Raw genomic sequence first — 15262 nt, forward strand, 5'->3', positions numbered from 1 at the left:
TTGTCACGTGACTAAATAACTGTTCGCCAAAATGCTTTACATGATGCATTCATCAAGATATTTAAATCAATGTTTTGACTAATTATACTTACATTTAAATGAGCTTTATGACTACAATAAAATAATTGCTTTAATTATGTTTAATAAACAACCTGTTTTCAATTTCAACAATAATAATAGTAATGGATAGAAAACTCTGACAGTCAGAACTAACCTAGTAATTAAAATACAAGCTAATGCAATTCAGAGTAAAAAAATCTCAGTGTGTGGATTTAGAAATTAGTGAAATAAATCCAGATACTGAAAAAAATTATTTCTGAGAATGTATGTTGTTACTGGTATTCATTTTATATTGTAGCATTCACTAAAAATGGCACAGACATAAGCTGATATTTGATTAGAAATTAGAAATTAATTTATTCATTATTAAGACATCAAAAATAAAGCCTGATCTTTTTTTTTAAGAAATGCCCCAAAAGCCATGGACAACAAGATGTTTCAGGTCACGCAAGTTTTACTAGTTCTGCAGTTTCTCCATTTATTTTTCTGAATTACTCCCAACAAAACAGTGTAAAATACTTAGTGTAAAACACACATTCTAATGTTACAGGAAAACCCAATGCACGTACAGAGTTCAGGAAAGTTACCAGCTCCTGTAGAGGATTTTTCATCCTTTTTCTCTAGCTACCCCTGTAATACCATGAGTTTAAGAGATCCAAGAACTTACCTCAGACCATGAGGTCTCATCCCCATGGTGTTCATATCTCCTGGGAACTGGGGCCTGTTGAACTGCCCATCCCCAGGGAAGGGCCCACGCTGGTCCTTCGGGTACATGGAGAACCTTGGCCCGCCTGGAGGGACCACAGAGGACCTAATATTCCCAGGATAGGGAGGAGGAGGGCGGTTAAAGATCTGATTTAAGTTGTCTTGCTGCCAATGCTGAAGAGGGGCAGCATGGGGAGGAGCAGCTGCATCCTGCAAGGCCTTTTCCTGGCGAACTGCATTCTTCTTCTGCTGCTGCTGCTGTAGGATAATCTCACGGAGCTTCTGGCGCTGTTTACAAGAAAATAAATCATTATACTTGACACTGCAACTGACATCTTTTGAAGTGTTACACTCTGCTAGGTTAAGCCTTTTGGAGGAAAGAAATTCTTCTCTTGTTGCAGGAAAACATTATCAACAACCACAATCAGCTCAGAAATGAGAAGGAGGATCAAATGGTGCAGGATGCTGGTAACCCAACTTAACATCTTGGTGAAGTGTATGGTGTGATCCCATTCTACCATTTAACATGGAAGCTACTCTCTCATTTTTCTATTCCAGTAATGCAGGCCCTTTCAGCACAGGTAAAGTGCATTCTGAGAGACAAAGGTGACTAGAGGTCCACTGAAGAAAATTCAGCAAAAAGTTTTTACACTACAGCTGCAGAATTTACTCTTAACTCTGTATGATAAATACCACTGGTTTTCCATTAAATTCACTTCCCATCCCTCCTTCCAAATGTAAGACTGAGCTGCTTTCCACAAGCTGAATGTAATTCTATCTCTGAGCAAGAGCTGCTTGCCAGACTTTCATGGACAGAAACCTGGAGTCAATGTGCCTCAAGAAGAGCAGTGACCAGGGAAGGATTCACCTCAACACACTGGCCAACTGCAAAGTCAGACATGTGGTCTAAGATCTTTGCCTGTTCTCCCTTCTCCAGCCAGTGAACAAGTCACTGACAATCAGTTCCACACCTCATTTGTTAAAGAATAGAACAAACTGACCTTTTAAATTGTTTTTTTCCTCAGACTGTAGCTAAAAGCACTATTACAGACCAACCATCTATGGCTTCAGTGTCTTCAAATATAGCCTTTGCTTCTTTTTTGGATCTTGTCCAAACTCATTAAAAATTACTGATGTTTCTGTGTTCTGTATATTGTGGTTCTATCCACAAGGACCAAATGAACATATTAAGTAAACTAAGATAATTTGTATCTTACACAGTTATGTTTAATGGCAAGAAACTTCGAGTATTAACAAGAATGGGGGAAATTCCTCCACTTCCAGAATTTTAGTAACATGAGAATTCTCACCTGTCTTAACTTCTCAGTATCTGCTTGAGACATATTCATGGTGTTCTGTGAATCTGTTACTCCCGTGGTGGGTGCTGGCCCAGGAACTTGTGAAACTTTGGGAAACTGTTGTCCTTGAGAAGTCATTGGAGCATTTCCAGATGCACTGAAGGTGGCCTCAGATCCAGGCCGCGGCTGTTCGGCAGCATCATGGGCCAGTTGGCCAGGTCCAAAAGATTCTGGCTGAGGTCTTGGAGTCATTGGTGGTTGATCATATGGGTCATGTGCTGGAGTAGCTGCACCATGGCTAAAGGAATCTGTTACTGCAGGTCCTGCAGACCTGGGAGTTTGAGAACATGGGTCTGATGGCCTGACAAAAGTGCCCTGCAACCTACTCTGTGGTGTCTGCAGGAAAGGATCTCTACTTGTTATTAGTCCTGGCCTTGTCATGGCAGGTCTGTTAAAACTCTCAGGAATCCCTGGCCTTGGGGTTGCTGGCTGCTGAGAGTAAGGATCACTGAGAACTGGCCGTGGTGTTCCAGGAGGTTGGGCATAGGGATCAGAATGTCTCTGGTTTGCTGGGGACTGAGCAAACAAATCTGCTGGTTGAGCAGGTCTTGGTGTTGGTGGCTGCTGCATATATGGATCCACTGTGGTGGGACGAGGAGTTCCTGGGGGTTGGGCGTAAGGATCAGCAACTGGCCGAGGAGTACCTGGAGGCTGGGAGTAAGGGTCCTGAGAAGCTGGCCTTGAAATGGGCCCAGACTGAGGGAAAGAATCACCCTGCTGGCGCCCTATCCGTGGCGGATGGGCAAAAGGCTCCTTTATTGCAGGGTGGGGAGTGAGGGGAGGCTGGCTGTAGGGATCATTGGCCTGGTTATGGGAAAAGTTATCCACGGGCCTCGGTGTCAGAGGGGGCCTTTCATAGGGATCAACAGCAACGCGCCGGGGCGTGGCTGGCATGGAGGAGTAAGGATCCTGTGGGGACTGAGGAGGGCGCAGAGGAGTTTTGAAAGGTCCAGGGCTCCCATCCACAGGAGCAGGAGTTGGAGTCAATGGAGGCCGTGCATAGGCATCAGCAGAGGCTACTCTCTGTCTCTGAAACGTGTCAGTCCTAGGAGCCGGCTTAGTAAACGGATCGCTGCTTCCAGCAGCTAAAGGAACCTTCCCTGACTGCTCCATAACTATGGGCGACCGTGGGACTCCCAGTGGTTTGGAGAACTGCTCTGGTGGCAGGACAGGCCTGGGTGTGTCTGGCGGCTTTGCATAGGGATCGCTGCTACCTGGAGATGAAGAACACGAGTCCCTGACTGGTGAGGGCCTGCTTCCTGACGGCTCCCGAGATATGGAGGACTGTGCTGCACAGGAATCTAACGGGGCAATGGTGTTCCTTCTGACAAAGTTCTGGTTGATGGGTGCTGGTCTGGGTGTTCCCACCATTTTAGCATAGGGATCCATCGGAGAAGGAGGCCTCGTGTTTGTGGAACCTGGAGAAAACATCTGTTGTGATGATGTCTGAGGAGTCTGAGACTGAGACAGCGAATCGTGTACCGGGATTCGGGAGGGAGTGGGAGGTGGGGCCTGTGGCTTTAGGAACACATCATCTGAGGACGCCGATGTGGGCGTAGCAGGGAGCTGCTGCTTTGTGAACAGATCCTTATGGAATGTCTGTTGTGCAGGAGACATACTTCCATTGCCAGTCTGCGGCGTTAAGGGGCTCTGGATCCCACTGCTCGGTGTGTCTGAGCCAGACTGGTTCAGGAGCTGCTGTGAACCAAACTGCTGCTGCTGCTGTTGCTGCTGCTGTTGCTGCTGCTCATTTTTCACCTGCTCAAGCTTCTGTGTGGCTTCTATTTTGGCCTGCTGCTTACTTTTTTGCCGCATTTGCTGTTTAAAAATTACGAGGAAAAATGTTACACTTCTAAGTTTAGGGTATACAAAATCTTTCTAATGACTGACTCTATAATTAAAACATTAGGACATATCCAGTATCAGTTACAAATAATTGTAAATTTTAAATGCAATGGGAGCAGAGAGTCCAGCTATTTGTGAAGATCAATTACCTTGACATGCATCTTGCTTGCCTGGGAATAAGAATTTCCCAGGCTGCCTAAAGAGCATCACTGCTTTCCGACCTTATGCTCTGGAGACAAAAGTTCCTGACATGCAGCACTGGTGTGGGTTTTGAGAGACATCCAGCCCCATGTGAGGCAGCAATGTGCAGGACAAAGTTACTGCAATACAGGGTATATAATAAAAACCTACTGCACCAGCCACCCATGCAGAGAAAGAACAACCTGTTTCTATAATACACAGGATTTAAGAGTCAAAATTTAAAGAGTTTTTTTACTAACAGCTTATCTCCTGAAGACATCTATTTTCTTCCCAAGCAGAATGGCTGACTGTATACTCTTCTACAAAGAAAGATTCAAATTGATTTTATTACAACATATTCCTACAATGCAATAAAAAGCAGGGAGAAAATAACAAACACCTTAAATGCTACACACCTGTCTGAATTTCCATTCCTGCTCATGTTCTGATTCCCTCTGTTTTAATGGATCTTTAAAGAGGTCGGAGTCGATGCGTGAGCTGGGATCAATGCTATCCTGTTGCTGCTGCCTTTTCATGGAGTCATTTGACATCTGTACTTTATTGATGCGCAAAGCAGTTCTGTTATCTCTGGCTTTTTGCTGGAAAAAGAGAAAAGATGCAGTTAGACTTATTTTCTTCTACTAAGTGTGCACACTGCATCTGTTATTCCTACAAAATCTATCACCAAATTATTTGTACAGCCTGTTTTAGTCCAAATGCATCCTCGTGGAAATGACATTATGCACTTTGGAAAGAACTCCAAACAGAAAAATTTCACACCTCTATGGAAATTCTGTTGCTTAACATATATGGAAGGAACTAAGAGGTTACTAGCAATTAGTAAATTAGTAAACCTATTAGCAAAGCTTTTCTATACAGGAGGGTGTCTGTTCCAGGCACTGTGCTGTGCCAAGAAATCGTTAATCGCACCAGTTTACCTTTCGAATCACATATTGGTGTGGTCTACAACGTGAAGGCTGAGCACAGCAGATGATGCTTGGATCAATAAAGGCCACTAATGTGGAGAACTCCAATGACAAGAAAAATACAGTCTAGTCCATTAAATGACCTCTAAAGATCTGAGTCTGTTAACAGTTAATAGTATAAACATAGGATATGGGCTTATGGATCAGGAAAAACTGTATGGAGACACAGCAATTCCTCTTCAATGAGGCATTTTACAGCCATAGTGACACTTTAAAGTATCTAACGGAAGTTTCAAAGAGCCTGTTTTACCACCAATCTAGGATGTGATTACTTTTCTGAACCAAACCCTCACATCCTCTTTTTCACAAATTTATCTGCAGCTGTCAAGTAGGGGTTGCCTAGAGGAAAAGCCTTTAATACTTCCCCCCAACAATGAAATACGGACATGGATGAGAGCACCAATGTCACAGCAGCAGAAAAATCACTGTCATTTTTCCCTGAAAGTGATGGGATTGTGCATGCTAAGTAAAGTAAAAAACCTACAGTGAAAATTTGCTAATACTTCTCTGAATTTCATTTCAGCCTTCACTCAACCCCTCAGAGTGAGGTCCCTCAGGAGAGGTACCACAGCAGCTTCTTGTGTGCCCAGTGCCAGGCACACCAGCAGGAGCTGCATGGCAGAAGCACAAGGACTGTTCTGAGAGGAATTAACCACATCCTGCTGTGTAAATACTGGTGTGCAGGAGCATGCACTCTCCTCCTGTACGTAAGGGAAGTAAATTTTGCTGCTGACTTTTGGATACCCATCACAAGGATATGACTGCATTTTTTAAGAACAATGAAAAATAAAGCAATCAGCAATACAAATAATTGTGAAGTGGTAAATGCCACCCATGTAAGTGGGTGTTATAAATACCACAAAGAAGAAATCACCAAGATTAACTATAGCATGGGCAAGATGACATAGAGGTCCAAAGGTGCTGAAACTGCAACACTGAATAAAAAGCAGAATAATGATGATGCCTCAGTGATACAAATGAGAGAATTATTCTTTCAAGTGGAAAGGGTTTCAGAAAGATCAAGAACTCCACTTCTCACAATGCGTTTAGGATATGATTTATCCTCTTAAGCCAGAGATCACAGCAATTTTGAATTTGGACAGCAGAAGATGATGCAGTACTGCTAAACTCTGAGTCATCAACATGCAGAGGAATGAAGTTTGTTTACTGATGGGACTATATGAAAAAAAGCAGGTAGAGAAAGGCTATGAGACTGAAAACTGCAAAATCCACAGAAACCTGCAAAAAGAGAATGATCATCCAATTGCTGCTGTGAAGACACAAAGACGGAGAGAGAATGGAAGGAGAGAATGGAAGTTAAAGAAAAGTACATTTGCCAACAATTGTTGGGAAAGTCCAAAAGATTCAGTAATACTTTGTATGCACACAGGCTTCAACAGAGGCATCAATAAAGCTTAAGGGTCACCCCCTTTGAATGGCAGAAGTTCTGTAGGGTGAAATTAATGACCATGTAACTCCAGATCGCTGCTACAAGTACCTGTGCTCACTTAACTCAGATGTGAAGAAGGTGAATGATTTTGGAGAGAAAAATGGAGTCCTTCATACTCCCCACAAAATGGTACCAGAAAAATGGATATCAGAAGGTATCAGAAGAGTTTCCATACAAAACAATACAAGAGAGTGAGCAGACAAAGGGAACAGTAAAGCAAGAACACAAGGAGTGGAAATAAATGAGGAAAGCAGAGGTGTGAGCACTGACACCTCTGGAATTGTTAGTTCAAACAGCTGAAAGACTTCAGGAACTCTAACAGGGAAAAAAGAATAGCCCAGTGAGAGGGGATGATGAAAGGGAGAGGAATCTCATGATCAGTTGTTATTATCCTTCTGCAGAAACTGGTGAGATTCTGTGTAGAAAGAGACAGAGCAAGGATGACTTGAGGCATGAATCAAATGCAGCTGAGAGGCAGTGGGAGCCACAAATGTTCTCATCTCAGCTGATGTCATTAGATTGCACAGTACTAATAGAATTTATTCCAAGACTGAAAAACAAAGAATACAGATGCAAGTATTCAGACTTAAATTAAAAAGGAGTATGGAAAACTTTCACTAAACTTAAAACTTGAGTTATTAAAAGCAAAACAAAACACAACCTTATAAATGAAAGGTATGTTTGCTGGAAGCATGCAAATGCAGGTGGAAATTGTTCTTACCACATAGGGAGCCCTCTCTTGAGAGCTTGCTTTCCTCCACAGTTTAGCAATTTGCTTCACTCTTGTAGCCCAGTCTGCAACCAAAAAATGTGTCAGTACACAAGGCTATGATAAGTCTACTTGAGATACTTTCAAATCAAGATGCACCAATTGCTGCAAAATATTCAACTTGATTCAGTATATCACTCACCTGGAAACTCTTCCTTCAGGTTAGGGAAGTTGATATTTGTATAGAGAACAGGTGCTACAGTTGCCATTTCACCCAAAGCTTCTTCTTTCTCCCACTTTAGGGTGCTTCTCTGAGCATTGGACATGGTATCACCTTCACCCTCCAGGGGTGGAGCAGCTGGTGCCCATGAGCTGTTGGGATCACTCACCACTGGATTGAACGCTGGATTCTTGTCCCTGACAGACCAGAAAAGGGGCTTGTTTTACAGATTGTATAAAAACAGCATAACAAACCAAGCCTCAGTAAGCAAAGTACTCATTCTGTTTGCTATTTCAGCAGTGAACACACTGCAAGAATACATAAGGTTTTGTGGTCAAGAACTAATAATATCACATTATTAGTAACCAACAACACCCTCCAGGTGTTTTTGCTACTAATAGTTTTTTTTAATGCTAAATACACCAAATATCTTTTACTCCCCATGTGGACTTACCTGGCATCAGTGTATGGCTGCTGTGTAATGGGAGCGAAGGTGCCCAGCCCACCTCCAGCAGCCAGAGCCGAGTGAGGAAGATGAGGGTTGGGGCCAATCAGACCATTTATGAGGGGCACTCTTGGAAATGCATTCTCTCCTGGAAAGAAGAAGTTTAAGTTACTCATTTAAGTTTTCAAGGGTGACTGCTTCTAAGGAAGAGGTACAATGTCTCCTCTAGTGAAAAATTAACCATTTTTAAAAATTTTACAGTGCTGACCTTACTTTTTTGGGAAAGATTTTAGATCAGTTTAAAATCCTCCCTTGTATGCTTAAAGGATTATTTTCTACTCTATCACATCCCTGGCACAGATTTTTTTTTCTTGTCTAAAATACAATTTTTTTCAAAAATGGATTCCCAAAACTTTTGCAGTAGTCCATGCCACAGTACTGCACCTTCTATTGAGGTAATAAACTTAAAAGCTGATGTTCTTCATGTTTGTTAGATCCAGATACAAGCAGCAAGCCATGGAGAAGGTAGTTTTCAGTCCTTGCAGGATGATCATTAGCCACCTGAATTAAACATCTCCTCTTCTGAGACTCCTGAGCATTGTACCAAAGTAAGTCTCATTATCTACTAACTCCCTAATTTGTAACCAATGAAACAGATAACTCTACTCAAATGAGCATTAACATTTTCTAATTAAATGTCCAGTCTAGCAGTACGAAGCCAGAAAATGTTATTTATTTGATTACAGTATTACAAATGTGGTACAGGCAGATTCATTCCAGCAGATGGTATTTGCAGATGTTACTACACAGAATTAATTCTGGCCCTTGGATCCCATCACTTAAGTGAGATTATAACTGTTGCCCCAGTATTTCCTTAAAGCACAGAAGTAGCTCAGGAATCAGATGTATCTGCAGGATGACATGGTATCATTCTCCCATTTTAGGAGATTCTTTCTGACCTAAAGGTTATGTAAGCTATGCAGTAGCTACAGCTGTAACACAAAATTTAAGAGTGTTACTGTGCTGGTAAACAAACAGAGCGACTAACTGTGAAGACCTGGCAAACAAACAGGATGGAGTCAGGCCTCTGGTTTGCACTGTGTGCTCACATGTCTTTATGAGAAGAGAGTAATAATTTTATCTGGAATTGCTGAAACTTGATGCAAGCTTCACCACTACTGAAGCATTTATCTGTGGATCATTCCACTGGAGCAGAACCAAACTGTAAATCCAAAACTTTGTTATCATGGCAGTTCCCACAGGGAGGAGCTGAACAATCTTACAGAGCTCAAATGCTGGAGCTATCCCCAGTACTCAAGTACTTGGGAAACAGGCAATGGTATCTACATTATCTTTTGCTTTAAATCAACTCATTATTTACTTAAAACACTCTCCTTTCTAAGAGGTTTTGAATTATTTTGTTTTTAGGAAAACTGATCCAACTAGGAACCAAATCAGTTTTTTTCTTATTATTAATTCACTGCTCAAATCAATTTGCATAGTCGTTCTTTGTAGTACCATAGTAGTATCAAAGTGTGGACACTCTTTACATGAGCTCACAGAAAACCCACTAGAAGTGATGTCTGATGAGAAAAGGAGCACATTCAATTATATTCACACATACTGCTTATAAAAACAGCTCTACTGATAACATTAATATCTTGCCTTCAATACAAGAGCAAGATGCTGTCTCTAACTCACGGTAATTTTAGTAGTAATGAAGAAAAATAAAGTATAATTTCCAAGATAAATTTTAAATTTGTTTAGCCTCCTTTTTATTAGGCCTAGCTAATGCATGAAACTACATTCTTACAGATATTAAGACTCAGTAAATCAGTGTTACATAGTGTCTTGCCTTACCCTTGAGGAGGTACTCAAAAGTAATTAAAGAGTGTCAGAAGAGAACACATGCTTTATCACAGACTAATTTCCAAACCATCTAAGTGTCAGCTAAAGTAAAAGCACCAATATGTCAGAAAAATTTCAGATAACTGTCCTTTTCTATTAGCAACATTTACATGGATGTTAATCACATACTCCCTTCAGAACAGATTTAGAGTAATATTTCACAAATTAACAATGTCAGATTCCACAATTTTGCACAGCATAAGACGAGTCCTACATCCACATCAGCATTTAAAAGGTGCACAACTCTCCTGGCCAGACTGCTGCTCACAGAGGCACCAGAGGAACATACCTTGGCTGTGTAAAGACATGAGCTGTGGTGGGGGAGGAGGCTGTGGCAGAGGAGCTGGCTGTGGGGCTGCTGGACTCAACACGGCTGTGAACAAATCTTCAACATCCTTCCCTCCCAGCTCTGCAAAAAACACTCTGCATGAGTTGCTGGCATTGCTTGTGAACTGTGTTCCATAAAAGACAAGGAGGATCAGAACACGTACCTGGGATTTTGTACAGTTTGCCAAGAATAGCACCTGGACAAAGCAAAGGCAACACAGGGTAAGTAATCATCAGACAAGCAATGAAAGTAATTGCGCAACCAAGTCCAAATAGGTCTGTTACAATACAGAGATGTGTCATTTGGGGGAAAGAGAAAAAGAAAAGATGATTTCTACCTAAGTTCTGGAGAAGACCAAGATTAAGGACAAAAAAAATTACCATCTGTGACCATTTTGTCTAGCTCTGGACTGAGGATTTCATCTAACTGCTCTTCACTCAGTGACCGTGAGCTCTGGTTGACATTCGGCTGAGGCAGAGAAGAAGGATCATCAGAGATGGGGCCAATATCCAGTCCAGCTGCAGGAAGAAAGAATATTAAATTAGACATGAATAGCAAATTTTATTAGTATTGAATAAAAAGCAAAAACCCTATTTCCTTCCCCTAGAATTCAGCTGTCAATTAAACCAGGACATTCTAATATTTGAAAGGTAAGGCACAACAAAACATTGATTAGAAAAAGTAAAAACACCTTCCCACTCTTTACCTCCAGTTTATTGTATTGTTTGAGGAATGTTAATTGAATATAATGCAACTGGAAGAATGGGAAGTAAGACTACTGAGTTTTGAATGTATAGGTTTCACAATATAGTTCCACTTTAAGTATTTTTCACATTTTGAAAAGAATCACACCAGTAGTAAACGTGGTTCATGCTCATGTACCTTAAAGTTCACTTCAAATATTACACAAAATATTTACTGAAATGCTGTTGACGTGTAGCCAATATAAAACAAATTAGAGAAGTTTCTCTTTCAAAAACAAATCCTAACTATTATGGGTTATGTCAAAGTTGATTTGTTGGCACTAAGAAAACAGAACTCACTACATAAATTTCCTAACATCCCTTACAAGTCAGTAAATCTCTCAAATGAGAAAAAATCTGGGGAAAAATAATTATGTCTTTTAGTATTTAAAATATATTTATGTAGTAATTACCAAATAACCCCAAATTTAAAATAATGAAACATGCCATTCTACTTATTGTCCACCTGTCTTTTGCATAAAGTGATGAACCATTATCCAGTGAAAATAAAAGGATACTTACTGCTTTAATCATGCTTTCATATATTCACTTTGATAAAAATGCTTTTCTTTTACAAAATATACCATTATGATAAAAACTACACACTACTACAGGAAGTAATATTTACAGTGGCAGCAAGAAAATGCACGGGTTTGTATGATGAAACACAAAAAATGAGGAAGGTTTTCAAAAGCTATAAGCAAAACTTGATGCAGGACTCTTAAAGGCAGAGTGCAGAGTTTAGAGGTCGTGTTAGACTCAAACACCACAAAGTGGAAAATGAAACATGAATTAGTGACACAGTAAAGGAGAAGCAATTTCTACACATGCAGTTCTTTCAGCTAAAACCACTAGGAAAAGAGGGCTACTGCTAACCATGGATCATCCATTGTTTAGATTCTTACCAAATGGGGAGGGTGAGTTCTCAACCTGGAAAGTGCATAAATCAAGACCTACAGGACCCAAACCAGATAAAATGGATGATTACAACACGAAAATAAAAAAAAGTAAAGAAAAAGCTGCATGCTGAAAAAAAGCTACGCAGGTATGAGAGACAACAGCAGCTACATTTTATCTTCTCTTAAGCAGCAAAGCAAAGAGCCAAGTAAAAACAAAATGTTGACAAGTTTGGGCATTTTTTTTGGTAGAATAAACCAAAATTGTTCCAAATCAAGGTATTCTTAAGACATGAAAATTGTATCTGAAATAGAGCAGAACCTACAGATACAGTACAACAAATACATCTATAATAAAGAGGAAAAAAAGGAAGCAATAGGGAGAGACCCTATGGACATACATACCTGAATGATCTCCAGACTTTACCAAATCATCAGAAAGTATTCCAAGAATATCATCATCAGTATTTAAGACCTCAGAAAGATCAGCTAAAGGATCGTCAGTGCTACCTGTAGAAGATGCAAAGAACAAAATCAACATTTCTACGTCTCTGGTGATGTTCTTGAGCTGCAACCCCAAGCACAGATGTACCAAGCTCTAAGGGTCTCCTATGCCCAGGTGTCCCTGGGGTCAGAGACTGTGCTGACCAGCAGCCCCTCCCTGCCAGGACTGAGCCACCTACACATGCTTATGTTGATTCATCTTTTTAGAAGTGATAATGTGATGACATCATGTGAAACAAAGACTGGATGATTCCAGGGGAAAAATAATCCCAAAAAAATCTACTCTGAGCTTGCAACTTCTGAGACAAAAAGGCCCATGAATGTGTAAGTCAACAAATAGGTTTTATATAGGATAGCTCACAGGAAATCTACAAGGAGTGTTTAAAAAAAAAAATCAGTTACTTCTTTTACCACCACTCTCTTTCTTAATACAGAAACAACTGGTTACTGCACCCTGATAGGGAAGTGAAATCTGGAGTAAAAAGCAAGATTAAATAAATAGAAATTGAAGATGATACTTTTAAGATCAGAAGAAAACCTGACAGAGTGGTAATGGCCAGAGGTAGAAATGTCATGTTTATTCGCCATCCAGGAAAAACTAGCCTGGTCTAGCAATAAATTCTTTAATATTAAATAATAAATTCTGGATACTATTATCTTCTTGACCTCCAATTCACTAGAGAGGAATTACTCCAAATGGCCCATCTGGTTTTATTAACTAGTTGCTTTGGACTATTACAGATGTGCAACATTTGCAAAAAATGTTTGAGAAACAAATAAAATTTGAAAAAAATATTTTTCACTAAAACTGCAGACTGTCATGACAACATGAGCAATCACTGTCAGACTAATAAAACATGATGAGATGGCAAATATAAATTTAATAGAAAAAAGGAATTAATACAAATCATAAAACATACAATGTGGAAAATAAATATATGGCCAGGTTGAAGAGGGACCAGAAAGCCAAAGAACACACACATTTCAGACAAATACAGATGTGTTTCCCATTGTTACAATCCAACTGCCCCAGGAAAATATACAGCTTAATTCAGAGCCTGGTGCCAAGGACTTACTTCTATCATGAGGTTACTTTCCAAGATGCTAAGTTTAACAATGAATTACAAGTGTCTTCTGCTGATTTTCAGAGACAACCCTTTTCCCTTCCATTACCAAGTCAAAACAAAAATTGTTTTTCTTCACTTTACTAGTGAAGAAAAACTTTTACCCTTTCTAATGCAGACAAGATGAAACCAACCTAATTAAATCAGGTTTTATATTTGACACTCGACAAGGTGGATTAATAAACCAGTGCAGAGCAGTCCATTTAAATGTACAAACAAAATACAGCTCCTACTGATACCAGCACACCACTTTGCAGGCATAGTTATTTGTGCACCTGATAAAAAGTACTGCTAAATGTAAGTCCCTCAACAGAACCTAGTTGTTGGTGTTTGGTGGGTTGTTTTTTTTGGAGTTTTTTAGTTTGTTTAGGTTTTTTCAGATACTTGTTTTCCTTCTGGCAATTTGGTCTAATTATGCAGGTAACTATAACACCAGGCACCACAAGGTGATGTAATGACTTCAGCTGCCTGATGGATTGATCTTAGCCCTTCTTTAACTTTTCTCAAGTCAGGTTGAAGGTAGCTAAGTATCAGGGAAGAAAAAAAAAAAAAAAAAAAAAAAAAAAGCCCATGAAGGAAGCATTGGGACTGTACTGGCAGCCTTTATTTCTTCTCTAGTATTTTATGTTATGGTGCTTTTCTCCACAGCCCTAACAATTCAGCTTCTAATGTGAATATGAATATATTGTGTAAATAGCTGGGAGGAGCTCAGGTGAAAAGATCTAACATTTAAGGATATAAAGTTTACCATCTATAGCTACAAATTGGCCATGAATAAATTCAGGCTTCAAATTTGAGGGTCTCTAACTATGAAGGAAATTTGATTCCACAGTGGCCTTCAGAGGAGATAAGCTGAAAAAACCATCCTGCTTTCAAAATGGAGTTTGTTAAGTCTATAAAAATACTTGAATGCTGGTGACAGCAGAGGGATAGAGTCTATAATCCACAAAACTCACACAAGACATCTAATCTAAAGCATGTTTTTACTTTTTTTTCTTCTGTTTTTTCCTTCTTTTAATTCCATGTGTGTTAAATATTATCTTGGAAACAACGAAATCACTTGAGTCAGCTGCTTCAGATCACAATCAATAGCTGGTTGACATCTGCTGCCAAACAAATAGCTCAATACTGCTCATTAATTTGACTCTTTACAGAATGGAGATGAAAGCCAAGACAAAGCAAAAAGGAAAACAATTTGCTTGCAATGCTGGATCTCTAAGGGAGTACAGTTCTAATGCTATCTTGTGAGCCTGATCCCCCAAATGCAACTATTTTTTTATTAAGTTCTAAAATCATAAAAATGCCTCTCCCAAGGCGGCAGCCATCCCAAGACGTTTAATCACATAGTAACATTTCTAGTTATAAAATGTCCCAGCAGCACCTGAATCAGTTGCAGAGATTTAGACAACTCCTCTCCTTTTGTCTCTAGGAACAATTTCTTTAGCATCCTCTGAAGACCTTACTTGAACAGATGACTTTTTCAGCACTTCCAGAAAAAAATACACTGAATTTAAGCTATTTCAAATAAAGGAAAGGTCACGCCTTCACAGTACACACCTCATCAAGAGGCTTCGTTTTTTATCAGAGACACACAGGTCAGAAAACTCAAGAGAGAGGCAGACAGTCCTCAGAATGCAACAGATCTAAATCAACACCTTCAAGTTCACCAATGAACAGACAGCAAGACCTGTGAGCAAATCTTTGCACTCTGTTCCAGCACTTAGAAGTGATTTAAGGGTTGCTGCCATGCAGAACAGAGTGCACGGAGTGACACATGTTATAAAAACATAGGAAAGGTGAG

General features: G+C 40.0%; 1 protein-coding gene across 8 annotated transcripts in view; it reads right to left on the reverse strand.

The window, feature by feature from the left end:
* The window catches only part of KMT2C (lysine methyltransferase 2C), a 190868-nt gene that overhangs the window by 28946 nt on the left and 146660 nt on the right, over positions 1-15262 (reverse strand). For 7 of the 8 annotated variants that reach the window (XM_053942468.1, XM_053942498.1, XM_053942526.1 and 4 more), the window contains 11 exons: positions 12239-12343; positions 11843-11890; positions 10575-10712; positions 10358-10390; positions 10156-10275; positions 7968-8106; positions 7496-7710; positions 7306-7379; positions 4565-4747; positions 2076-3941; positions 728-1053 (listed from right to left, as the gene is read on the reverse strand). In XM_053942468.1, the coding sequence (XP_053798443.1) occupies positions 728-1053; positions 2076-3941; positions 4565-4747; positions 7306-7379; positions 7496-7710; positions 7968-8106; positions 10156-10275; positions 10358-10390; positions 10575-10712; positions 11843-11890; positions 12239-12343 (3247 nt within the window). The remainder of the gene's footprint in view (positions 1-727; positions 1054-2075; positions 3942-4564; positions 4748-7305; positions 7380-7495; positions 7711-7967; positions 8107-10155; positions 10276-10357; positions 10391-10574; positions 10713-11842; positions 11891-12238; positions 12344-15262) is intronic. The other variant, XM_053942482.1, reaches the window with a different exon arrangement.

The sequence above is a fragment of the Vidua chalybeata genome, chromosome 1 (genome assembly GCF_026979565.1).
Source record: "Vidua chalybeata isolate OUT-0048 chromosome 1, bVidCha1 merged haplotype, whole genome shotgun sequence".
Classification (NCBI taxonomy): domain Eukaryota; kingdom Metazoa; phylum Chordata; class Aves; order Passeriformes; family Viduidae; genus Vidua; species Vidua chalybeata.